Source organism: Mesoplodon mirus, assembly GCF_964341445.2.
Source record: "Mesoplodon mirus genome assembly, chromosome: 7".
Lineage (NCBI taxonomy): Eukaryota > Metazoa > Chordata > Mammalia > Artiodactyla > Ziphiidae > Mesoplodon > Mesoplodon mirus.
The window spans coordinates 6,853,873-6,880,588 of record NC_138983.1 but is presented as its reverse complement, the minus strand read 5'-3'; the positions used below and the strand labels follow the sequence as shown (position 1 = coordinate 6,880,588).

The 26,716-nt window shown below is 49.9% G+C and overlaps 3 protein-coding genes across 4 annotated transcripts; 2 read left to right on the top strand and 1 right to left on the bottom strand.

The window, feature by feature from the left end:
- Positions 1-12,992: 12,992 nt before the first annotated feature.
- Positions 12,993-15,533, bottom strand: EIF1AD (eukaryotic translation initiation factor 1A domain containing). Of its 2 annotated transcripts, none has more exons than XM_082628281.1 (6): positions 15,217-15,533; positions 14,388-14,591; positions 14,137-14,245; positions 13,926-14,034; positions 13,708-13,755; positions 12,993-13,144 (listed from the first exon to the last, which is right to left on the bottom strand). In XM_082628281.1, the coding sequence occupies exons 2-6, from the start codon at positions 14,472-14,474 to the stop codon at positions 13,000-13,002; spliced, it is 498 nt and encodes a 165-aa protein (XP_082484407.1). In that variant the 5' UTR covers positions 14,475-14,591; positions 15,217-15,533; the 3' UTR covers positions 12,993-12,999. The 2 variants fall into 2 exon arrangements, with proteins under 2 accessions (XP_082484407.1, XP_082484406.1); XM_082628280.1 differs by having other exon boundaries at positions 14,388-14,567.
- Positions 15,534-15,625: 92 nt separating this feature from the next.
- BANF1 (barrier to autointegration nuclear assembly factor 1) lies at positions 15,626-17,546 on the top strand. The gene is made up of 4 exons (XM_082628282.1): positions 15,626-15,716; positions 15,808-15,919; positions 16,621-16,768; positions 17,019-17,546. Exons 3-4 carry the CDS (start codon positions 16,646-16,648, stop codon positions 17,163-17,165), a joined length of 270 nt encoding a protein of 89 aa, XP_082484408.1. The 5' UTR covers positions 15,626-15,716; positions 15,808-15,919; positions 16,621-16,645; the 3' UTR covers positions 17,166-17,546.
- Positions 17,547-23,461: 5,915 nt separating this feature from the next.
- CST6 (cystatin E/M) lies at positions 23,462-24,862 on the top strand. Its single transcript, XM_082627418.1, has 3 exons — positions 23,462-23,766; positions 24,267-24,392; positions 24,723-24,862. Exons 1-3 carry the CDS (start codon positions 23,527-23,529, stop codon positions 24,804-24,806), a joined length of 450 nt encoding a protein of 149 aa, XP_082483544.1. The 5' UTR covers positions 23,462-23,526; the 3' UTR covers positions 24,807-24,862.
- The last annotated feature ends 1,854 nt before the right edge of the window (positions 24,863-26,716 follow it).

The following is a 26,716-nucleotide window of genomic DNA, read 5'->3' as shown; positions in this document are numbered from 1 at the left end:
GTGGAGCCAGGAACTGACTACACCCCTCTCACTTTGGCCAAGATCATGCAGTTCAAACCCCAGTACTCTCCTCATACAAGAATTCATGAAAACGGAGTGATACACAGTGCTGTCTCCATGCTTAACAAGCTGCACTGGCTAGAAACAAGGGTTTCGGGTGCTTGGCACCTCACTGTGAATGAGCAAAGGTTACCTAATGAAGTGGATATTTTAGCATCACCAGATTCTATAGTAACAATAACTGAAGAAATTGCTGCCACTTGGGAGACAGCCTGGGGCATTGCTAACGGTTTATTCCTCTATGTCGCCAGGCAAGGTGCGCAATGGGCCTTGACACATTCCATAGGGATTCTGGATTCCCCCAAGTATGACATAAATGCATCACACGTGAGCACATGAGCCACTGTTGGCGTCCTGACTTTCCCTCACATTGATGATATTCCGAGAGTGGTTCCTACTGAGGAAACTGCCCACGCTGCTTTACGTGCTCCTCAGACACAGGTAAGCAGAGTTGGTTGGGCCTTGAATGAAGACAAAATCCAGGGTCCCGCAACCCAGGGAATTTCCTAAGGGGATATCTGGGCAACTACTAAGGACAAATTGCTGTCCTTTTCCTCAAACTACAAAGAGGCCCTACACAAATTTGGCTTCTTTGTACATTGAAGGCAGCATGTTCCACATTTAAAGCCTTTAAACTGGGTCACCAGACAAGACCAGTGTGCAGGGGCCCTGACACTCAGCCCCATGTAATTCGTCTCAGCTTTGGAAATTATATTCCTCCAGTACTTATTGGCCCCAGGGCTTTTGCATTTGTGAACTTCTTCCTGCTGCCGAGCAGTGCACACCCCAGAATCCCACGCATATCCTCTCAGCACGTGATAGACACGTGCGTGCTGGCCAAATTTCAGTGGCCTTGAAGCCTGGTCTACTCACTCCCCCAGGGGGCTATTGCTAAAGTGTATTAGACACTGCATCCCAGAGTTCTCTACAAAGGAAAATTCCAGTATGGTCACTTGTAGTTTAAACCTGCTAGAGAACTCATCTTGAGCTGAAATAAATACAATAGGCCTTCCCTGATGGCGCAGTGGTTGAGAGTCTGCCTGCCGATGCAGGGGACACAGGTTTGTGCCCCGGTCTGGGAAGATCCCACATGCCGCGGAGCGGCTAGGCCCGTGAGCCATGGCCGCTGAGCCTGCGCGTCCGGAGCCTGTGCTCCACAACGGGAGAGGCCACAACAGTGAGAGGCCCGCGTACCGCAAAAAAAAAAAAAAAAAAAAAAAAAAAAAAACCTCACAATAGACAGGATACACAATAGAAGGGATACGGTTTAGGTATCAGTCAATTAGAAGACCAGATTGGGAAAATCTTCAAATAAGGACTGAGAATTTTAAAAATGTAAAAAAAAGGTTAGAGATATGGAAGACAGAAGTAAAGGTGCTGGGGCTTCCCTGGTGGCGCAGTGGTTAAGAATCCACCTGCCAATGCAGTGGCCATGGGTTCGAGCCCTGGTCCGGGAAGATTCCACATGCTGCGGAGCAACTTAAGCCCGTGTGCCACAACTACTGAGCCTGCACTCTAGAACCCACAAGCCACAACTACTGAAGCCCACGGGCCTAGAGCCCGTGCTCCGCAACAAGAGAAGCCACCGCAGTGAGAAGCCTGCATACCAGAACGAAGAGCAGCCCCCTCTTGCCTCAACTAGAGGAAACCCACGTGCAGCAATGAAGACCCAACACGGCCAAAAATAAATAAATAAAAGTTAAAAAAAGAAGTAAAGGTGCTAACATCTGAATCATATAGGAATTCTAGAGAGACATATACACATGGAGGGAGAAAATGTTTGAAGAAATAATGGACACAAATTTCCTGGAATAATACAAACATGGAAGCACACTGGACCAAAAAAGCTCAGTGTGCCAAAAGGAGAAAAAAGGAATAACTCATATATATATCACATAGAACTTTAAGAATATCAGAGATAAAGCTTATACAGAGAAAAAGTGTATCACATACAAAGAAAGCAGAATCAGACTGACATCAGATTTTTCAATAGCAAAACTGGCTGCAAGAAAACAATGAAGTAGTGTTTTCTAAATATAAGGAAAAGCATTTAGAATGTAGAATTTTATATCCATCCAAACTGTCATTCAAATTAGACAGATAGGTCCCAATATACCAATTATTTTATTTTTTAAAATAAATTTATTTATGTATTTATTTTTGGCTGTGTTGAGTCTTCGCTGCTGCGCACAGGCTTTCTCTAGTTGCGGCGATTGGGGGCTACTCTTTGTTGCAGTGCGCGGACTTCTCATTGCAGAGCACGGGCTCTAGGCACACGGGCTTCAGTAGTTGTGGCTCATGGGCTTAGTTGCTCTGCAGCATGTGGGATCTTCCCAGACCAGGGATCGAACCTGTGTCCCCTGCATTGGCAGGTGGATTCTCAACCACTGTGCCATCAGGGAAGCCCCCCAATTATTTTTTAATAGATCTTTATTGGAGTATAATTGCTTCACAATACTGTGTTAGTTTCTGTTGCACAACAAAGAGAATCAGCCATATGCATACACATGTCCCCATATCCCCTCCATCTTGAGCCTCCTTCCCACCCTCCCTATCCCACCCCTCTAGGTCATCGCAAAGCACTGAGCTGATCTCCCTGCGCTATGTTGCTGCTTCCCACCAGCCAACTATTTTACATTCGGTAGTGTATATATGTCAATGCTAGTCTCACTTTGCCCCAGCTTCCCCATCCCACCCCATGTCCTCCAGTCCATTCTCCTATGTCTACCTCTTTATTCCTGCCCTGCAACTAGGTTCATAAGTACCATTTTTTTTAAGATTCCATATATATGCATTAGGATACAGTATTTGTTTTTCTCTTTCTGACTTACTTCTCTCTGTATGACAGACTCTAGGTCCATCCACCTCACTACAGATAACTCAATTTCATTTCTTTTTATGGCTGAGTAATATTCCACTGTATATATGTGCCACATCTTCTTTATCCATTCATCTGTCGATGGACACTTAGGTTGCTTCCACATCCTGGCTATTGTAAATAGAGCTGCAATGAACACTGTGGTACATGTCTCTTTGAATTATGGTTTTCTCAGGGTATATGCCCCGTAGTGGGATTGCTGGATCATATGGTAGTTCTATTTTTAGTTTTTTTTTTTTTTTTTTCCGGTACGCGGGCCTCTCACTGTTGTGGCCTCTCCCGTTGCGGAGCACAGGCTCCAGATGCGCAGGCTCAGCGGCCATGGCTCACGGGCCCAGCCGCTCAGCGGCATGTGGGATCTTCCCGGACCGGGGCACGAACCCGTGTCCCCTGCATCGGCAGGCGGACTCTCAACCACTGCGCCACCAGGGAAGCCCCTCATTGTAGTTTTGATTTGCATTTCTCTAATAATTAGTGATGTTGAGCATCTTTTCATGTGCCTCTTGGCCATCTGTATGTCTTAATTGGTAAAATATCTATTTAGGTCTTCCGCCCATTTTTTAACTGGATTGTTCGTTTTTATGACCAATACACCAATTATTAAAATGAGTTAATAAACATTATCAGTTAAAAGAAAAATCATGCTTCTATTTTTAAGAATCCAGATACACCTAGGACATGAAAACACGCAAAGATTCAAAGTAAAAGAATGTAAGATAGGGGTGAGAGGAGGGGAAATTGGAGGAAGGTGGTCGAAAGGAACAAACTTCCAGTTATAAAAGTACTAGGTGGTTAAGAATCCGCCTGGCAATGCAGGGTACACTGGTTTGATCCCTGGTCTGGGAAGATCCCACATGCCGCAGAGCAACTAAGCCCATGTGCCACAACTACCGAGCCTGCGCTCTACAGCCCGTGAGCCACAACTACTGAAGCCCGCCCGCCTAGAGCCTGTGCTCTGCCACAAGAGAAGCCACTGCAATAAGAAGCCCACACGCCACAACCAGCGAAAGCCCGCATGCAGCAAGAAAGATCCAACACAGACAAAAAATAAGATTTTTTTTTAATTGAAAAAGAAAAAGTACTAGGGATGTAAAGTACAACACGGTGACTAGAGCTAACTGCTGTAGGATAGAAATAGGGGAAAGCTGTTGAAGGAGGAAATCCTAAGAGTTCTCATTACTAGGAAAAAAATTTTTCCCTTTTTCTTTTTAGTTTCTATACGGGAAGATGGATATTAGCTGAACCTATTGTGGTAATTATTTCACAATATATGTAAATCAAACCATCATGCTGTACGTCTTAAACTTAGTGATGTATGTCAATTATTTCTCAATAAAATTGGGAAAAAAATAGGAAGACAATTTATCAGGCAAAAATACTAACCAGAAGAAATCTGGGGTAGCTACACTAACATGAGATGAAATAAACTAAGATAAGAGGCATCTGTAGGGACGGAAAGAGTCACTCCATGAAAAAGGGTTCCACTCACAGAAAGAGATAGCAGTTTTAAACATGTTGCACTTAACACAAACTCAAAATGGCTTAAGGAAAAACCAACAGATTATAGAACGAGGTCATTAAATCCACTCTAAGTCTCCACAGTTGGTGAATGTCAAACAGTGCAACCACTTTGGGAAGCATTTGGCAGCACTGCCTGAAGCTGTGACACAGAAATTCCACGCTTAGGAATTGTCTCATGAGAAACGCTCCCACACGTACAAAGACACACACAAGAACGTTTACAACAGCGAAAATATGGGAAAAACCCAAAAACCATCAGAAAAGTGAATGGATAAACTTGATATAGTCCCACAGGAAATAATATAAACAGTCAAAACAAAAGAACTACAGAATTATTTAGCAATAGGAGAAACATACTAATGTAATATTAAATGAAAAAAATCAGCCCCAAAATACAACATTCAGTGTGTTATCCTTTTCTTAAAGTTAAAAATAGCTTTACAATGGGGACTTCCTTGGCGATCCAGTGGTTACGATTCTGCGCTTCCACTGCAAGGGGCACAGGTTCGATCCCTGGTTGGGGAACTAAGATCCTGAATGAAGCGTGGTGTGGCAAAAATAAATAAATAAAAACAAAAATCTAGAAGACAGTTACTTTGGGTGGGAGAACAGAAAATGGGATGGGTGAGGGGTAGGATGGGAGGGTGGAGGCATATGGTAGCTTGGGTTATCATCAAGTCCTCACTTTTGTGGTGGTAAATTTGAAGGTGCTGTCATTAAAAATAACCAATGAAATATTTAAATACAATAATTTATGGACCAATGCGGGGCTTCCCTGGTGACGCAGTGGTTAAGAATCCAACTGCCAATGCAGGGGACACCAGGTTCAAGCCCTGTTCTGGGAAAATCCCACATGCCGCAGAGCAACTAAGCCCATGCGCCACAACTACTGAGCCTGCACTCCAGAGCCTGCAAGCCACAACTAGTGAAGCTCGCGCACCTATAGCCCGTGCTCTGCAACAGGACAAGCCACCGCAATGAGAAGCCCGCGCACCACAACGAAGAGCAGCCTCCACTCGCCACAACTAGAGAAAGCCCGCGCACAGCAACAAAGACCCAACACAGCCAAGAATAAATAAATAAATTTATATAAAAAAATAAAAGTTTATGGACCAAAAAAGGCATCATGATGGAAATTTAAAAACACTCAAAACTAAAGTATAATTAAAATACTAGGTATTTCACACCTATCAGGATGGCTACTAGCAAACAAACAAATAAAAAATAATGCATTGGCAAGGAAGTGAAGAAACTTGAACCCCTGTGCACTGATGGTGGGGAATGCAAACTGGTGCAGCCACCATGGAAAACAGTATGGCGGTGGGTCCTTAAAAAATTAAAAATAGCCATGTGATCCAGCAATTCCACTTCTGGGTATATATCCAAAAGAATTGAAAGCAAGGTTTCAGAGATATCTGTACATCCATGTTCATAAGAGCATTAGTCACAACAGGTAAAAGGTGGAAAGAATCCAAGAGTCCACCAACTCTTGGATAAAAAAAATGTGGTACATACAAACAATGGAATATCATTCAGTCTTAAAAAGGAAGGAAATTATGGCATATGCTACGACATGGATAAATCTTGAGAACATTATACAAAGTGAAATAAAGGCAGTCACAAAAAGGCAACTATTGAATGAGCCCACTTATCTGATGTATCTGGTCAAACTCACAGAGACACAAAGAAGGGAATTCCCTGGCGGGCCAGTGGTTAGGACTTCGTGCTCTCACTGCCGAGGGGCCGGGTTCAATCCCTGGTCAGGGAGCTAAGATCCTGCAAGCCACGTGGTGCAGCCAAAAACAAAACAAAACAAAACAAAAAGAAACAGAAGGTACAATAATATTTTGGTTGTCAGGGACTGGAGGAAGGGCAAACGGGGAGTTGTTAACGGGTGTGAAAAACTTCTGGAGGTTGGTTGCACAACAGTGTCAATGTACTTAACACTACTGAACTGCACACTTAAAAATGGTTAAGATGGTAAATTTTATGTGTATTTCAACACAATTAAAAAAAATACAAATACTTATAGAGCTGCGTTAAGGGAAATTTTAGCCTGAAAAGGTAAGACTGTCCCACAGATTACCTAATTACAAAGGGAAAATAATACCTTCATAAGAAAATGACCTAGAAGCCATCCCTTTAACAGGTGATCAAAATTAGCATCACCGGTAGTTGGACATCCTGTATCACATGCCTCGTGATCTGCAATAGATGAACGTCATCTCTGTACCTGGTGATGTGGTCAGAGCACATCAGCTCTAGGTTATTTTCGCTAAAATTGTTTAACTCAAATCTAAGCATACAAAAATAATCACACAAATCCAAACCCAGGACATTTTTTTATAAGAAAACTGGCCTGAACTTGTTAAAAAGTCTATTTTATGAAAAATAAACCAAAAAAATGTTAAGAAGTCTATTCTAAATTAAGAGGCTAAAGAAATGTAACAACTAAATGCAAAACCTATGTCTTTTGTATGTACAGAAAAGTAGAATGTGACAAAATGTTATAAATTAGTGACCCTGTTGAAGGGTACACAGGTACTTATTTTATAATTATTTTACTTTTTCTTCAGATTTGAAAATTCCCTAACTAGTTTTGGGGGGAGGGAGGAGGTAAAGCTGAAAATCAATGAGTTAAGGACAAAACCAAAAGGATTAGAAAAAGAACCACAGAATAAACCCGAAGGCAGTATAAGGAGAAATATGGTAAGAGCAGAAATTAATGAAATAGAAAAAAACTAACAATGAGGAATGATAACAAAAAAGCCAGTGCCCTGAAGAGAGTAATAAATGAACTTCTGCCAAGATCGACAAGATTAAAAAAGAAAAAGCACAAACAAATAATATTAGATATAAAAAAGGGGATATAACTTTGGATACAGTCAAGATTATGAACATAAGGCAATTCTACAAATAACTTTGTGCCATAGATAAAATATGAAAATATTTTTTCTTGAAAATATCACTGACTCAAGAACAGAAACCTGAGCAATCCTATATTCAATAAAAATCTAGAGTTAAAAACCTACCACAAGGGGCTTCCCTGGTGGCGCAGTGGTAGAGAGTCCACCTGCCGATGCAGGGGATATCGGTTCATGCCCCGGTCCGGGAAGATCCCACATGCCGCGGAGCGGCTGGGCTCGTAAGCCATGGCCGCTGAGCCTGTGCGTCCGGAGCCTGTGCTCCACAACGGGAGAGGCCACAACAGTGGTACCGCAAAAAGAAAAAAAAAAAAAAAAAACTACCGCAAAAATGCCAGGCACAGGTGGTTTTACAGTAAGTTTTACCAAAAATTTTAGAAGTGTAAAATCCCAATCTTACACAAACACTAGTAATGAGAGAGAACATTCTCCAATTCATTTTATGAGGTTGGCATAACCTTGATAAAACAAAACAAAAAACCACCCAGACAACAAGGGCAACACAGGAAAGGAAAAGCTTAAACCATCTCACTTATGAACCTGGATGCCAAAATCCTCCCAAACATCAGAAAACCAAATCCAGCAATACAGTGAAAAATGTATCATGGCTATTTTATTCCAGGAATGCAAGGATGTCTTAACATGAGAAACTGTGTCGAGATATCTCACCACGTTTACATATTACAGGAGAAAAACCATGCGGCTAGCTCAGAGTGCCATGGGTGCTCCTTGGCACACATATATGGGTGGCTGGATGACAAGGGAGGAAAACAAACTGGGCTGCATGGGGGGCTCCGATGGACATGACTTGGCTGTAAAGGTTGGTTGTAAAGTAAAAGATGTGCGGAGTCTGACGGGCCACAAGTCTCAAACCTAACTGCAGCAGGGGTCGGTACTATTAGGCAACAGATCACATGGACTGGCCATGGTATTGGGGAAGGAGGGCTCCTGAACGCCAGCTCATTCGGGAAGATCTATTCATACATGGTTGGACTCCACTACTAAGTTGGGAGAATAGAGGTGGAATTCAACTTTGGAGAATGACAAAGGGGAACAGTATGCAGAATACAAGGACTTTACCTCCATCAGAATTCCTAGGTGTGACCCCCAGGAGTTAAATGGCTGATAAGAGAGGGAGAAGTCGAGATTAAAAGGTTTTAGGAAGAAAAAAGAGGTTATTAGGTAGATCACAGAATCACTGAGGGCTGGAGAAAAACAGAAGGCCAAGCTTAGATACAATCCCCCCCCACCACCAAATCACACAAATACACCCAATAAAGTGGGAAACAGGGAATTCCCTGGCAGTCCAGTGGTTAGGACTCCAGGGCGCTCTCACTACCCCGGGGTTCAATCCCTGGTTGGGGAACTAATATCCCACAAGCTGCACAGTATGGCCAAAAAAAACCTCCCAAAACAAAAACCACAAATGTTTGTTGTTTTATTTGCTCTCACCCCTTGCCCCCTTTTTGGGTAAAAGAACCTCTCTATTCCCTGGGAAACGCATGTCATATGGATCAGGGAGGTTCATCTCGCCTCCCCTTATTCCCCCTACTCAGCCCTGGCCAGAGTGGTTGCCAGGAGAGGGCAAGTGACCAGAGCAAGACCAGTCGGTTTTCCCTGAAGTTCACGGATCCTGAAGAAGTAACTCTTTGTCTGTCAGGACCAAGTGCAAACTGGAGCTTCCTGAAGAAAAAACTATAGGGAAAAAGGGATTGCTCAACCAAGAGGAGCACAGACAATCCAAAATGAGAGCCCTGATGAAATCATGCTGGCCTAGGTCAGCTCTGCCTAAAGCTCTGCCCTGAGACTGCAGACCAATGAGCCCTTGTTTGCTTCTGCTGGTTTGAATTAGACTTTTGTCACTTTTAAGTAAGACAGTCCCAAATGATACAAATAGTACGCATGATGTTTTGCCAAAAGAGGCTTAAATATACACAAAACACACAATTCTAAAAAAATATAAATTACTGAAATTGACTCAAGGATAGAAAACTTGAATAAAATGCCACAGAAAAATTACAAGGCAGTCAAAGATCTACCCTTAAAAAAGGAACCAAGCACAGATTTTATAATTAAAATTCAATCAAACCCTGAAGAAACAACTCCTTTAAAAAAAATTTTTTTTAAATAAATTTATTTTTGGCTAGATTGGGTCTTCATTCCTGCACACAAGCTTTCTCTAGTTGTGGCGAGCCGGGGCTACTCTTCGTTGTGGTATGCACGCTTCTCATTGCAGGGGCTTCTCTCGTTGCGAAGCACGGGCTCTAGGCCCGTGGTCTTCAGTAGCTGTGGCACGAGGGCTCAGTAGTTGCGGCACGTGGGCTCTAGAGCACAGGCTCAGTAGTTGTGGCGCGTGAGCTTAGTTGCTCCGTGGCATGTGGGATCTTCCTGGACCAGGGATCAAACCTGTGTCCCCTGCACTGGCAGGAGGATTCTTAACCACTGTGCCACCAGGGAAGTCCCAAAACAACTCCTTTTCTATAAATTACTCCAGTCCAAAGAAAAAGATTAAATGTCTCCAAACCCATTCTACAAGGCTAGCATAATGCTGTTGTCAAAATGGGACACAGAGATCATTAAAATAAAAATTGAAATTGGCCCAAGGATAGACACAAAAATCCTAAATAAATAAATATATAACTAAGCAGAGTTTACATCAGAATTCAAGAATGGTTCAACACCAGGAAACCTAATCATGTAAATCAGTGCAATAATATAAAAAAATCCTTTTGACTATCTCATAAATATCAAAATTCATCACTGTTGAATAAAGGAAAAAAACGCTCAGTAAGCTGGGTACAGAAGGAAACATCTTCAGCCTAATGAAGTTTATCAACCAGAAACCCAAAGCAAGAATAGTATTTCATGATGAAACATGAGAACAATTCTCACTAAAAGAGGAACAAACAAGGGTGCCATTCAACATTATACTGGAAGTCCTGGCCTCCACAATTCACAAGGAAAAGAAATGAGTGTAAAGGACAGGATGAAACTGCCGCTGGTAGAATATGATTTGACACTCTATCCAGAAAGCCAAGAGAATCAACTGAAGAGCTCTTAGAACTAATGAGAATTCAGTTAGATAAACAGGTGGGCACACAGAGATGGACAGCTTTCCTACCTGCCAGTGATGCTTGGAAATGTAATTTCAAAAGAACCCATTCATAACAACAAATAGCTCTAAAATTCTTAAGACTACATTGAACTAGACCCATATGAAGACAACATTTTTTTTTTTTTTTTTTTTTGGCCGCATGGCTTGCAGGATCTTAGTTCCCCAACCAGGGATCAAACTGGTGCCCCCTGCAGTGGGAGCGTGGAGTCCTAACCACTGGACCACCAGGGAATTCCCAGAAGATAACATCTTATAAAAGAACACACATAACTCATTTCTGTATAGGAAGATCAAAACCAACCATTAAGTATCACTCCTCTCCAAATCAAACCACGCCAATGAAAATTACAACAGAACTTTTAAATGCAATGACCAGTTCATCCTAAAGTCTTTATGTAAAAGAAAACAGGAAAATTCCAAGGAACGATGGGGCAAGGGTGAGGGCGGAGTTATCAATCATGCTATAAAATATGGCGTGTGCACACACAATCAGTGGGCCAGATTCCAAAGAGATCCATATATATGCAGGAATTTCATTTATTTTGAAAAAGGTATTTTGAACCAGTGAGCGAAGAATGAATCACTCAATAAAGGGTATAGGGACAAGTGGCTAGCCCTTTAGGGAAAAAAAGTTAGCCATCTTCCATACAAAAATAAACTTCAGATGAGTTAAAGATACGCTCACATCTTCAACTTACATGGTTAATTTTTTGCACAGGAATGTATATACTTACGTTTCTACACGTGCGTATATACACACATAAGCATGCACACACGTGTATGTATGTATTTAAGACTACACTAAGCAAGCGTAAGAGTGAATGAGGAGCAGGTAAATGAAGTGGTAGCCGGAGAGGATGTGGAATCAGTGACAGGTTGTTTTTCTGGTTGTTTTTCAGATGGGAGATTGCACAGCACCTGGGATGCTAACGTACCCAGTGCAGAGGATGAGAGAGACCAAAACTCACAAAAACTCCTTAAGGGAAGACAGACAGGCCCCAAAGCATAAGAGGAAAGGCTTAAGTCCCACTGGATTACAATGGGCAGTAAAATGACAGGAAGACCCATGAGCACAGTTGTAGGGTTGGTAACAGAGAGCTAAGAGTTCCCTCCAGTGGTTACTATTTCTTAATGAAGAATGAGCTGCAGCCTGTAACTAGCAGGATAAGAGGAATTCGGTTAAAAAAAAAGTTTTCTAATACGACATCCCAGGGTAGATCTGCCAGGCAGTGTTGCGTGGCCATCTGAGGTTTGTAATTACGAATTTAAGGTAAAACTAATGAACCAGGTTGGCTGTTTTCTCTAACAGTTACTCGCATACAGGCACAGAGGTGAATGACTGGGTTGACCCAGGGTTAGGTTTTACTAGATGAACACGATGGAGGAAGAAAGGGAGTACAGGGTGTAGACCACGGAATTGATGCTGCACAGGGAAGGAAGTGAAGATAGAAGAATGACGGTGAGAATGTGGCAGGGCTGGAGGATGAAGATAAAGAATTTCTGTGGGGGGCGGGAGGGGTGGTAGTTGAGCAAGGAGGCCTGGAGGCGGTGATTGTACAGGTTTTTTAATTCAAATGGCGTTGCAATTTCTAGTGACGTCAGGGGTCCAGAGAGTGACTACGGATATAGGCAACAGGCCTGACACAGAAGACAAGGGCATCAGTGATGGGGACATCAAGGACCTAGGTGGCCACAGCATTGAACGGGCCCATCCATGGGATGTAGAAAAACAATGATGGAAGCAAGGGTAGAAGACTCTAAGCCAGGAGGTAAACTTCAACGTCTGAGCAGTGACTAAAAGGTGAATGCCGGCAATGAAGAGAACGTACAGTCAGAGGTAAAAAGCTTCCAAGGAGAAGTGGGATGACGTGGTTTGCACGAGGGCTGAGGAGTGATGGTCTGAGTAGCCATGAGGAGGCCACCAACCAGGGGATGTACACAGCAGCATGCAGGTGGGCGCTCCTGCAGTCACAAGTGACTACAAAGGCAGGGAGAACAGCTTACGAGGCACTATGAAATTCATCCTGAGGGTCTCTTAGAGGCAGATGGGCACCAAGTCCCACTGTGATCCTGAATGCCTGAATCAGTACTAACTGCAAGCAGGCAATGAAGCGGGAATGCTCCCAGTTACTGACTACATGCAAGCAAGCACACAGGGCCTGGCACTTACCACGTGCCAGACGAGAGAGGGGGAAACTAGGAGAGATTCCAGCCATTTCCAATTTCCTGCCCATTCGGCCCACCTGCCCATGAGGCCACCACCTAGGAGCAGTTTTTAACTTTACCACACGTCCCTCCTTCCTCCAAAGAGCCACTCCGACAGCAGCGTAAGTCACCACCCACCAGGGGTTTAATTCTCCTATGTCAGAAAGTCAGTTCAGAGAAGGGCCCTGCCTTGTCCCCATCCAGGGGGATAGATCCACAGAGGCTCCTGGCCATGTCCGAGCTCAGAGGAGCCAAGGACTAGTCCCTGAGCAGGAGGAGAAGAGGGTCCCGGGGTCTCAGGCTGTCTCCTCTTCTTCACTCTCCTCCTCACTCTCATGACACTGTCTGCGGTTGGTGTTAACAAAAAGGTCAGCATCACCTTCGGAGCTGGACTCTTCTCCAGACGACTGTGGCTCAGCTGGGAGTTCTGGCTGAGCCTGTCTGCATCGGGGCGGGGGGAAAGGACAGTTAGCCCAAGGCCTTCTGGGAAAACCAAGAAGCCCCACAAAAAGGAGGACCATATGGCCAAGCAGTCAGGGCTCAGCGAGTCAGACACAGACAGAATCACAGGAAACTTGGCCAAGAAAAAGAGTCAAGAAACTACCTCCTCCTCACCCCCACCTCAAAAACTTGCTAGAGCTACTGATTTTAATAATAATGATTCTACTACAACCAACACTCAATGAACCCGCATTGCTTACCATTGCTCAGCAATTTTACAAGCGTTACCCGCATTGCTCAGCAATTTTACAAGCGTTAGTCTCTTTAACCCTTACAAAGCTCCCATTTTATAGGTTAATCTGCTTAAAGTCACTCAGTTATAACTCGCAAAGCCGGAACTTTAACCCAGGGGATCTGACTTTTAAACCATACTTTTAACCACAAATTTAGAAGCTCTCACCAGGGACCCTATGTAGGAATGAAAGAAGGTTCTATTTCCCCTCAAGGTACCAAGGCCTGAAGCCCCATTTTCTGTCTTCCCTATCCCAGGACTTGTGCCTCACCTGTTCTGGTTGTTGTGTTTCTCAGCCACTTCGGAGAAGGCCTCAGGCCTGTGCCAAGAGAAAAGCCGAAGTCAGAAAGGACAGAGAAACTCCAGCAAAAAAGCTGTTTCCAGCTGTTCCTGCCTGAGATGCCATGATCTTCCCTCCCCTAATTCCACAACTAGGAAGTAAATCCTTCAGAGAAGTAGGGCAGCCAGTGACCAAGGGGACCAACCTACCAGAGCCCCTCCTTCTGCAGAGAGCGCACGTGGTCTTTGCAGAGCACAAAGGAGATCTCGGCCTTCACCTTCTCTCCCTCTTCAATAGGGTCAACGATGAGGAAGTCTCCTGCAGGTAAAGAGGAGAAAAAGCACAGTCAGTCCTGCTTGTGGTGGCGGAAGCTGAGGCCATAGGAAACGGTTCTGTCTCCAAAAGGGCTGCCTCTCTCACCTCTCTTGATCCAGATGTTCTTGCGGTATTTGGAGGGCATGCTCACCAGGAAGTGCTGCCCCTCGGCTGTCTCCACCTCATGCAGATTGTTCCCTGGGGTCCTGAGTACCTGGTCCAGGAGAGACCAATTACCAGTCAGCCTCATCAGCCAGTTCCAACACCCACTGAGCTGTGGTGCACCCTGCCCCCACCCCAGGGGCCCAACAGGAGTGGGGGCGGGGGCAGAGCAGCTGGTCCCCAGTGTCACTTACCCTCACGATCTGCTGCTGTTCGGAGGGCACCATGTGCTCCCCCAGCACCTCCTTCACCACATGCTTCCTCTTGGTGGCCTGAGACATGTTGGGTCCTGTCCCAGGGTGGTGAGGGACGCAGAGACTATCAACTCCTCCTCCTGAGTTTCTTGGATGGCAGGCTCAGAATGCACGACTGTTCTGAAGATGGGGAGAGGCCTTTTACTGAGGAGTGACACAGTGTCCTGGTTAAGAACATGAGCTCTGAAATCCAATTGCTTGGATTCAAATCCTACCTTGGTTATTTCCTGGCTGTTCAATTTCTCTAGACCTCAGAGAAAAGCAGTAGCTAACTCAGAGCACGGTTATTAAAACAAAATAATCGCAAGCAAAACGCTTAGCACAGTGTAAGGCACGTAAAAAAACTTGTATTGTTCTTAAGTACTGACATAACCACAAAAACTAAATACGTGTTCCAGAAAAATAAATCATTCTGGCAACCACTTGAGGAAGGAGTGAGATAAACCATTTCTTCCTCAACATGCTTGTACATCCCAGGTGCAGCACAACCACACAACACAGATGCTCAATCTCTCAACACAGTACAGACACAAACAAGTTAGGAGAATCCAAGTCAGGAACGAGTTAATTAAAGGTCAGGGTAGGCTGGCTTGGTCTTCGACATCTACTGTTTCTGACTTGGGTACTGAATAAACAAGGACTAATGCGTACTCAGGAGACTGATGGCTTCCAAAGGAAACTCCGATGTGTCATCCCTAGCTGCCGCCCCCTGCCCTCCTGCCTCCCTATTCCGGAGGAAAAACGCTCAGAGAGAAAGCCCCATACTTACTCTCTGGCCCTCGAATCCCACGGGCGCTTCCTGAAAGACCCCGCTCTCCAGGCTGGACGCTGAGATCGGCTCGTCCACGACTCACTTCGCAGCTGAGCCAATGAAAGCCCAGAAAAAGGACTTGCCGGCGGTCACGACAGTGGAGTCGTCTTGGACTCAGGTCTCCGGCGCCTCCGGTTCCCGTCAGACTCTTGCAAGCCCGACGGCGAGGAGGACGGCGTGGGTTAGCCTGAGTAGAACACCGTACTTCCGGCGCTCTCCCGGAAGTCTCCCGGCCACACCTCTCTCCTTGTCCGTCCCTCTAACTCTTCCCACCATCAGGTCGGCCAAGGCTAAGTCCTTTAAGTTCCGGATGCCGGGCAGCAGAGAAATAAAGTTTTCTTATCACAGACTTCTGCTCCCTGAGACCGGAAATGCTTCCCGAGAAGCGAGACCACAGAAGGCAGCCCGGCCTCCCGCGAAGCAACCAGAAAGGAGCGCCTACTAAGGGCGCCCTCGAGGTCCGGGGGCGGGGTGGTGGTGGTGGTGGGGGTGCCTCAACTCGGTGATTCTAAGCGGCTAGAAGTGCCCAATGTAGATTTTTTTTTTAAGGCGGCCCTTGAAGCGACCCGGAAGCGGAAGTGGAAGAAAGTTCTAGTGGGTTGAGGGATCGGCGGGAGCAGCCGGGTGGCGGGAGAAGCCGTTTCGGGAACCGGAGCTGTGGGTGAGTGCGAGCCGCGGAGCAAGGCCCGGGCTGGAGGTCGGAGGAGGCGCGGGGAGGAGGGGGAGGGGAGGGGCCGCAAGTGCTGCGACGGGCCAGAGGATGCGCTCTCGGACGTGCCCTCTGAGAGGGCTCGGCCGCGGCACGGGGAGGGGGCGGGGCGCGGCGCGTTTGGGGCGGGCCCGGCGGCGTGGGACGCGGAGTGGGCTGGCGGCGTGGAGCTTGAGGGGCTGGCTGAGCGGAGCTTGAGGGCTGGCTGAGCGGGTGTGTGCGCTCCCGCTACGCCTTCGCTCTGTGAGCAGCCTGTGGGGTGGGTGGGAGAGCCCTTCATTTGCTTTTCAGACCAGGTGGTCGTTCCAGGCTGGGTCAGTGCCGCCTTTGCCCAGCCAAGGTCACAGAGCAGTGACAGCTTTAGGATGGGCCCTGGGTACTGAGGGACGCTCTTTGTCCTGCGTGTGCCACCTGTTAGGACAGGATAGTTTTTCCTGTGGGGAGGTACCAAAACGCATCTCCCGCAGGGAGTGGCAGAGACCTTTCTCTTGAACAGTGAGGAAAAGACTCTTCTTGGATCTGTTTTCTCATATGTAAACTGGGGGAAATCGAGAAAGCCTTCCTAACGGATGCTCTAGCTCTCTCTTACTGTGAGATTGCCAGTGGGCCTTCGAGAGTTCCCGGGTTTTTAGCCGTAACCTCCCTTTTCTTAGGATTCCCAGATTAAGCCTGATCAAGATGACAACCTCCCAAAAGCACCGAGACTTCGTGGCAGAGCCCATGGGGGAAAAGCCAGTGGGAAGCCTGGCCGGGATTGGCGAAGTCCTGGGCAAGAAGCTGGAGGAAAGGGGCTTTGACAAGGTGTGGGGTGGCTGCGTGCAGCCGGGGAGGGCCGGGGGTGGCCGACTACAGTGCTTCCCCGCAGCTGGGGAGTGAGGAGAGTGCGTGTACCTGTTGGGGATGGGCGGTGGTGTGAGATCTGCAGATCCCGCAGGCAGGAGCCTGCCCCGTCTCCTGGGCTACTGTGCTGGGAGCGGCATGGAAGTGGCCTTCTTGTTCTTAGTCCCACAGAGCGCTCAGCAGCCCGCCTTTTGCTTTGCCCGTCTTGCAGGCCTATGTGGTCCTCGGTCAGTTTCTGGTGCTAAAGAAAGATGAAGACCTTTTCCGGGAATGGCTGAAGGACACGTGTGGCGCGAACGCCAAGCAGTCCCGGGACTGCTTCGGGTGCCTTCGAGAGTGGTGCGACGCGTTCTTGTGATGCTCTCTGGGGAGCCCCCGACCCCGAGCCCCAGCACTGAGTCTCCAGAGTTTGCAGCCAAGTGAGGACTCCTCCCCCGTCCTCTACAAAGGAAAAGATTGCGGTTGTCGTACGCACCTCCCATGTACTCCAGGGTCTTTTGGGAGTTCTCTCCCCTCACCATTTCAACTTTTTTGGAATTCTTATCCTTGCATGCATCCCCCTTCTCCTTTCCCTGCCAGTTTCGTGACAGCAGTTACCAGCTTTTCTGAGTGATTCCTGGTCCTGTCCCCGCCCCCCTGCCCCCACCTCTGGTCTGTTTTATGCCATTTGGCCCTCTTTCTGGCAGAACAGTCACTGTCCTTGTAAAATTTTTTAAATCAATAAAGTCAGTGGCCTTCATGACTGGGCTTTGTATATGAGAAGCAGGCGGGCTGGGAGTGGCCTTTCCTCAAGGAGTGAGCAGGTTTGCCGCCCTCCTCCTTATCAGTGCAGATCGAAACTGGCAGCTTCCTTCCCACTTTGGAGGGCAGCCATTCTGGCCACACGGGCCTTGGGCAGGTGCCTTGGCGTGTCTCAATCCTTTAGTAATGTGGGAGAGAGTGTGGATTGATCCCTTCCTGGGATCCACATGTCCATGTGGTCAACAGCTGGGCTAGGTAGCACCTGGTGGAAAAGTCAGTGGCAGTCAGAGCTACTAGGAAAAGGGTGGCCGGGATGTGGGTGAAGGTTTACCTGCCAACTGTCCTGTGCTCTCCTGGCCTCTGGGAGGAGTGGGCAGGGCTCTTGCAGTCTGCCCTTTTTCTCTTAGGGAGGCAGAAAGAGTGTGAGCATCACAACTGGGGTAGGGGCTTGAGTGAGATACACTTTTATCTGGTATATTTTCGTCTTTATTTTGTTGAAGATTTAGTATGAATTAGGTCCAGAGCTAAGATCTTTGCAAACACTTGTTTCTTTCACAATAACAAGTGACTGTTTCCTCTTCTACGGGTGAGGAAGACTGGTCCTCAAAACATAATATAGAAACCTGAGAGCCCTGTGTTCTTGGTCATGGCGCTTGGCCTCTCTGAGACTCAGTTTCCCCTCCTGGAAAGTGATGCTGTAAGGATCAGATGCAGTGTTGGAATTGTTCGGGACACCGACACACCTGCACCGGCACCTCAGCGAATGTTCACAGCAGTTTTGTTTATCCTTAGAGGGCTTACAGTCTGGTGAGGAGAGAAATGACAGGTAATAAATACAAACAGTGGGATAATATGAGAAGATTTTCATGATCTCAGGGTAGGGGAAGATTAAGAAAAACTTGATAAATTCAACTCCATTATAGAAACTCGTCATCTAAAGATACCGTAAAGCGAGTGAGGAGTCTAACCCACGGTTGGAAACATTTGCAACACAACGTCGACAACAAAGGACTCTCTAGAGCACGTTCAGAGCTGCAGTCAAGAAAAAGCAGACAACACAACAGGATAATGGGTAAAAGACGTGGAAGGCAGCCACAGAGGAATACCCAGGTGGTGAATAAGCCTGTTAGAAGGTGTTCAGTCACATTCGTAGTCAGAAATGCAAACACGATGCCATTATATGCTCACGTATAATTTTAAGTCAGACGATACCAAGCGCTGATGAGGAAGTGGAGCAACAGGAACAGATATCCAGCTGGTGGGAGTGTAAATTGGTATGAACAGCTGGGGAAAAGGGTGTTTGCCAGTAAAACTGAAGACCCACCCTGTGAGCCGGCAATTCCGCTCCCAGGGTTGTGACTGAGGTCACGCACAGCTGCACCAGCACTTGAGCAACTGTTCACAGCAGCTTTGTGTGTAAGGGCCCAGCTGGGTCCCTATGTAGGGACCTCCACGGGTGGGGAAACTAGAGGGAAAGAAAATGCTTATTGCAAAAGTCAACGGTAAAGAAAAAGAAGTTGGGAGTGATTGCCTTTGGGGGAGGGAGGCAGGTGTAATGCCTGGGAGCACTTGGGGCTGGAAGTGGCAGTTTCCACTTTTTGACCTGTGTGGTGGTGATCAGATACGTTCTGTGTACTTCTCTGCACGTTAGCTGTGTCTCAGTGCAGTAGAAGAAAGATAAAAGGGAAACCAAACATAAAGACCTGAGGATAGAGCAATTAGGTGATTACTCAGAAAGTATGATGGTTATTAGTAGAGATGAAGGGTCAGTGCAAGCCTGGGTCTGGGAAGTGTGAGAAGCCCCCCTGGAAGGGCACAAGGTGGCCGGAGCTGGGCCCAGCTTGTGTTAACAGGCTGCTGCCTGGGAGGGTGCCAGTCTGAAGACCAGACTGAGGTGGTAATGTGGGCTGTCCCTGGAGCTTCAGGCCGTGCTGTGTCTCTGATGTTGCTCCCGTTGGGTCCAGGGTCGCCTTGGAGTCCCCTCAGCCTTGACCCATGTGCTGTGATGCTGTTACACAGGCCTGCTGTGCTTAGGCAGGGGCTGGGCAGGGCCACGGCCTCTCCCTGCTCAGCCTTGGTACTGCCACATGGTTACTGGCACTCTGTGAGGTAATGGAGACTCCCTCCTCTTCCACGACACCCTTCCTGCGGCTCCTGTCCCTGCTGGTTGCTGGGGGCCACCCCGCGGAGCCCTGCGGGACAGGCTTCCCTGCCTCATGCACAGGCTTTGTCTGTGAAGGGGCTGAATTCAGCCTGCCTTCTCGCCTCACTGTCGGGCCCAGGCAGTATCTGTGACAGGTTGGTGGGCCCCGAACCCTCGATCTGGTCTTCTTCATGCATCGCACCCAACTTCCTGCATCAGTCCTGGAGCCGTAGGAGACCAATGGCATCTGGAATGTTCTTTGTTGACAGCAGCCTCTCAGAGACCCAGCCCCACCTCGGCCAGCAGGACAAAGGACGTTGGAAAAAGCAGACCTGGGTGGGGGTGGGTAGGAGGTGGGTTATCTAGATGTCAGCCCACATTGCCTGACAGGATGTGCCTGGCCGGAGACATGGGTGGGCCTGGAAGTCAGCAAATATTGACCCGGTGTTCACCCTCCCTGCTGCACCCAAGCCAGAGCTTGACGCCCTGAGCCAGTCTATCATGAGTTCTCAGATCTGCCCCAAAGCTTGAGGTGGACCCAACCCATGCACTCCGGGGTCCTGAAGGGGTCCTGCTGCCCCTGGGGAGGAAGTAGGCTACAGGGCAAACCCAAGCCCAAGACTCACCTCGCCACCTGCCCCAGTGGCAGCCCAGAAGGTGTGGAGTACGTGCAACCCCCTTCCGTGTTGCCTCCTCCCTGCAGGGACCCAGGGCTCTCTCTACTGTCACTTCTGGCCTTGATGGGTGGTAGCTTGAAAGAGCCCACCAGGCCTGGCTCTGTGCTCAGTTCCTTCCGTGCGACCTGGAACAAGTTGCTTCACTGCTCTGAGCCTCAGTCTCCTCCTCTGTCAGCTGGTGCACGTTTGTGAAGATTCAACCAGCTAATGAACGCGAAACCCAGGGCACTTGGGAGAGCTCCTCCCCAGAGGGCAGCTTTAATCACGGTCGGGTCGCAGCTTTCCTTGCCACACAGCCCCTTTTCCAGGACGTGATACATCAAGAAAGGGGAGATGAGCCCTGGGCAGGGAATAACTGCAGCCCAGCTCAAGGTTCAAGGAAGAGGGTTCTGGGAGCAGCGTGAAGGCCTGGGGTGACATGATCCCGGGGTGAAGGGGATATCGAGGGCCCACCCTGGTCAGCAAGACCCGTCATCCAGGGACAAGAGAGGGGTGCCATGGGCAACCTGGGTTGGGATGTCTGGGTCACAGCAAAACTGAAAGCCGTGTCCTGTGGCCAGTGGGGATGGCCCATCCGAGCTCAAACCTGGCCCAGGCCTCCTGGAAGCCAGAGAGGTCCAGACTAAGCATGAATGGAGTCCAGGCTAAGACTCTTTTCCAGATGAGACCCAGCCCTGGGAAAACCCTTCCCGGGGCACCCGCACCCCCAGGGAGCCTCCCTCTGCACAGCAGACCTCATATCCCTGTGGAGCGGTCCAGAACTCACACATTAGGATGCTGGCACATGGTTGCCCCCCAGCCCCTACCCCTGACCCTTCCCCTTTGACCCTGCATTTCCTCCTTGTAAAAAGAAGTGATAATCAGTGCTTCTGCAGAGCTGTTATGAGGATGAGAGAGAGCATATGTTGAGTCCCTGGTGCAAGGCTTGGCTCATATCAGGAGCCCGATAATGGTTAATTTCCCTTCCCCATCCCTCTTTTCTCACCAGGACACCACTTCTAGCTGAGTGAGTGACCTTAGACAAGCGTCCTGACCTCTCTGATTAACTTTCTTCATCTGCAAAATGAGGATGATGCTTACTAACTCAGGGTGCTTACGAGAACAGACCAGTGGGTGAAAAGTCTTTGCAAATTGTTAGGTTGGCATGCAAAAGATTTGCTGGTGTCAGCGCAAAGGAATAACAGGTAGAGTAGGAGCAAGTGAGCTGGGGACCCACTGGCCCTTGGTGAGTCAGAGACTGGGCCTTGGCTTATTTCCCAGGGAGCTGTTGGAGTTTAAGTGTGGCCACAGCTGAGTTCCAAGTAACAGGAGAGCAGATCCGGGAGAACCCGAGGAGACTCTTGGCCCCTTGGGGCTGCCTCTCCACCTCTCCCCTGGGCTGTGGGCTTGGGCCTCTTACTCCCCCACTCCCAGCTTCTCTCGGGTTGGGCTCCTCCCTGACCTTGGCCTCCTCATCAAGCCAAGCTCTTGCCAGCTCTCACACAAATGGGTCTGTCCCTTTAAGGCAGATACCTGAGCCCACAACAAACTTGAGACTGTCCCTTGGCATCCAAAGGTTGTTTTTCACAGCTGGGCTGAGGGGGTGGGGTAGTAGCCGGACTGGGCAGTGACCACACTGGTCCTGGTCTCCCTGGGAGAAATCAGTGCCTTTCCTGGCCCTGGGATTCTGAGAGGCCGAGAATTGGTGGGGGCGGCGGGGGGATGCTGGATGCTTTCTCATAATATTCATCACAATCATAGCTACCACTTATTAAGCACCAACACTTTTAAGCACCAACACTTTGTTGGGTACTGAAAACCACAGCCTGTCCCAAACCCCAGGTAAGATCCTTGGAGGCCCTAAGCACTAATAAGATCTTTGTGGGGCCTCCCTGGTGGCGCAGTGGTTGAGAGTCCGCCTGCTGATGCAGGGGATACGGGTTCGTGCCCCGGTCTGGGAGGATCCCATATGCCGCGGAGCGGCTGGGCCCGTGAGCCATGGCCGCTGGGCCTGCGCATCCGGAGCCTGTGCTCCGCAGCGGGAGAGGCCACAACAGTGAGAGGCCCGCATACCGCAAAAAGAAAAAAAAAAAAAAAAAAGATCTTTGTGTCCCAGGAGCAAAAAGCCCCACCTCCCCCTGGCAACAAGTGATTAAAAGTACAAACGACCGTGAACTCTAAAATACTAATTCTAAAAAATTCCAACAAAAGCCAGACTTTTCCCTTGTTGACTACTTCAGTGCTGTTTTTTATAGATTAATTGTCAGATTATTCCAAAAAACATCAGAGCCCTATGTTGCTGGTACCTCCAGCACAGGCCCAGTTTACCTATGGGTGACCCAGTCTCGGGCCATTATTGTCAGCACAACCTTAGAAGACAAGTGTTGTCACATTTCTTCAGATGAGGACACTGAGGCTCCCAGAGGTCCAGGGACTTGCTGGAAGTCCCTCAGGCAGTAAATGGCAGAGCTGGGACCATCCACACACCTCCTTCTGGCCAGTTCTCATCCTTTGGGTTCAGTCTGGCTTGAGAGCACAGATTTGGGTTAGACTGCTGGGGCTCAAAAGCCAGTGTCACCGTTTACTCTTTACCAGTCGGTGGCCTTGGGCAAAATCAGTTGTTCCCTGTAAAGTGGAAACATTACTGATCCCCACATCATGCTGGTTGTGAGGGTTAAACAGTGCCCCGCTCGGCGCAGTAACGTCTCCTACTTACCTGCTGTTTATACAGCTCCTGGCCTCCCCTAAGCCCTTTACTTATCGAATCCTCACAGCAACCCGTTTCACAGAGGAGAAAACTGAGGCCGTGAGAGTTAAGTAACTTCTCCAAGGCTACACAGTGGAGACAGTTAAGAGCTTGCAGGTAGCTGTTGTTGGTATTTCACACGTGATGGGCCTCTGTGAACTGTCCCACTGGTGGCACTTGTTGCTGGGGGCTGTCCTTGCCCTTTCCCTCACCGGACTAGGTGTGCCTGGAGGGCACGCAGCGTCGTGATACACAGGTGTGCTCGGGGCTGTCCTCTGTCCCCCCTCGGCGCCCGGAAGGCGGCCTTGCCCAGGCCCGGTGATCCCTCCCTGCCGGTGGAGGCACGCGGCGGGCGGGGCCGGGCGGGGCCGGGCGGGGCCGCGGAGCCCGTAAAAGCGGCGCGGGCCGCGGCTGCACATCGACGCCGGCAGCCATGGCGCGTCCGAACCCCCTGCTGACGCTGGGCCTGGCCCTGCTCGCGCTCTGCCTCCTGGCGCTGCCCCGCGACGCCCGGGCCCGGCCGGGGGATCGCGAGGTCGGAGAGCGGCAGGACCTGTCGCCCAACGACCCGCAGGTGCGGAAGGCGACGCAGGCGGCCATGGCCAGCTACAACATGGGCAGCAACAGCATCTACTACTTCCGCGACACCACCATCCTCCGGGCGCGGAGCCAGGTGCGCCCGGCCGGCGGGGCGGGGCGGGGCCGGGAGGCGAGCGCGGCCCCAACCGGGCCGCAGATGGAGAGGGCGACACAAGAGTAATCAGCATGGCATTTTTTTCAAAATCCAATTAATGCCCAAACTTCTTGCGGAACAGAATATCTAAATTTCGAATAAGATCCAACCCTGAATTCGCACGGCTACCTCACTAGCCTCACACTAGTCCCTGCCGGGATGGGCGAGTTGGGGTGTGTGTGTGAGGGAGATGGGGCAGTTGTGTGGACTTGGGTCTCAGCCTCCTGCGTGGCCCAGGCTCTGCCCCTCTCCCCAGGGCTCTGCACCAGAACTGCCTGCCACCCCCTCCCCGCCCTTCCTATCCCCCCGTCCCAGACCTGAATCCCAAAGGCAGTGTCCTAGGGAAGGTGATGGGAGATGGGAGCAAACGGAGGGAGGTGAGAGGTCCAGGTCAAAGGTTGTCCCCCGGCACCCCTGACCTGCCCCCACCTCTGCCTCAGTTGGTGGCGGGCATCAAGTACTACCTGACCGTGGAGATGGGGAGCACGGCCTGCCGGAAGAACGCCATGGCTGGAGACCACATAGACCTCACCACCTGCCCCCTGGCCGCAGGGGTGCAGCAGGAGGTAACAGCCCTGCCCCCAGCCAGGCATCAGCTCAGCCAGCGGCCAGCAGCCGGGCCCTCAGGTTGTACAGCTTGAATTGGTCTGGCTGGCTGAGCTGATGTCTGGCTGAACCTGTCCCTGCCTTCTGGATGACTCAGCCTTGAGACCAGTGTGAGGGTGCAGAGAGGAGCAGACTGGGGCTTCCCCTGGAGTGAGGGGCTGGACTGGAAAGATCTGGGCATCTAATGTTCCTTCTTGCATCCTGGGGCACCGCAGGCACAGGGCTGACTGCTGGCAGCAGGCGGCCTGGGGCCTGGGCTCACCCCTCCTTTCCTCATGATCTATTTGCAGAAGCTGCGCTGTGACTTTGAGATCCTTATGGTTCCCTGGCAGAACTCCTCCCAACTTCTAAAGCACGACTGTGTGACCCTGTAGTAGACCCCTGTGGGCTTGGGGGAGGGAGGGAGCGGGCGGGTCTGGGCAGGAGCAAGCGCATCGGGGGAGGGCATGTCAGGTCCCTGGACCAGATCTGTGGCAATAAATTGCGAGCTCTGCTTCTTGCACTGGTCTCTTCTGAGTGCCTCACTCTTCGTCCCTCTCCCGTTCCCCAGTCCCACTCTCGGCAGCTCCCAACACCCCCCTCCAGCTGACAGGGTGCCCACACCACCCACAGCTGAGCTTCTGCTGTCTCAGCCCAGACAGTGCTAAGAGTGCAAAGTTCAGCTCCCAAATTTGGGGTCCCCCGAACACCCCCGCATCACAGACGTAGAGGAACGAACCTCCAGAGACTCCCAATATTGGCAGAGTTATGGGTTCGGAGACAAAGTCACAGGAGAGGGATGATGCCCCAAGACTGGAACGGGACGGGAGCCAGTGAAGACTCTGAGCCGCACCTGAGTTCTGCTTCCTCTCAGTTGCCAGGACGACTCAGAGTGGCGCATGGGAGTTTTAGCCAGCCTGGCCCCAGGACACTGAGCTCTCAGCCTGTGAGATTCTTATACCAGCATGTGGCCCAGACATGGCAGAGCCTCTGCAGGCCAAGAGACCACGAAGGCTGGACACTGTGGACCACATGCCAGAAGGACTCCCCAGTGCTTTGTCCTAAGCAAGACGCCTGCAAGGGGCTGGCAGGGAGCGCCAAGGGGACCGAGGTAAAATCCACTGTCCATAGGAGGGATAAGGGGACAGATGCAATTCAATGTCATTTAAAGAAGAGATGGAACATTTTTTGCGCACCTGAATCTGTGGCTGGAATTAACGCTCACTACACATGCACACACACACATCCAGAACTTCCCAAGACGCCAAACAGACACACACATAAACCCACCATGCACCCTCAGATTGCTCCCAGACACCACACGTGTGTCCAGAAAAAGACACACATAACCTAGCAAACCGGAAACACAGACACACACACACAGAAGCAACACCCCCATCCCGAGGATAACCTGGAGAATACACCCCAAAACACACAGCCCCAGGGACACACCTGCCCCAGCCGGAGCTGTTCCTCAGATGCACAGACACACACCCGTGCCTGAGACAGGACGGGCAGGAAGCAGATCCCGTGGGAGCACGAGGTATGGGCACCCCTAGGGGCGGGCGGCTGGACAGGGTGGCTGTGGAGAGCACCCTGTGGCCCTGCCGGCCAGGCCTCACGCCTGCCTGCCTGGCTCTCTGCTGACGCTGGCACTTAATGAGGAACAGCCCCAGCTCCCGGGCCCTGCCCTCTAGAGCCCTGGGAGGCCGTATGGGGTGGGGATGGGGAGATGGCAAATGAACTGACTCCCACCTGGAAGCTTGAGGGGCTGAGTGTGACAGGAGTGAGGGATGGAGGGAAAACTTCCAGCCTCCCAGCGGGTCGAGCCTGTTGGGTATGGCAGTGCAGACAGCCTGGGGGCCTGCGGTGGGGCTGCCGCTGGAAGAGCTCCCATGTGCCACTGAGCAGGAGCCTCCTGCGTGGCTGCCACGGGGTGAGAAGTGGCAGGAAATGCTTGTTGAATCAGTGTGTGAGGTGGTGGGGTGAGGTGAGGCCGGGTGGCCTCTCCACCCCCGGAATCTGTGCCCAATCCCAGATGGCATTTCCTCTGCACAGTCGATGCCCGGGCCCTGGGCCAGCCCGCACCCTCGGCCGGGCCAGGGAAGAGACGCGCTGCTTCTGTCCAAGGGCCCGGAGACGTCACCACTGTCTGGTCCGCAGTGGAGGTCGGGGGGTGGCTGGCAAAACTGTGTCACCTCTCAGCTCCCACTCCCGGGTTCCGTCCCCGGTTCCCTCCAGCTTCGCTCTGCTAGAGCTGAGGTGGGTCTCCCATCTGGTGGGAGGCCTCCCTCTGGCTGGGCTC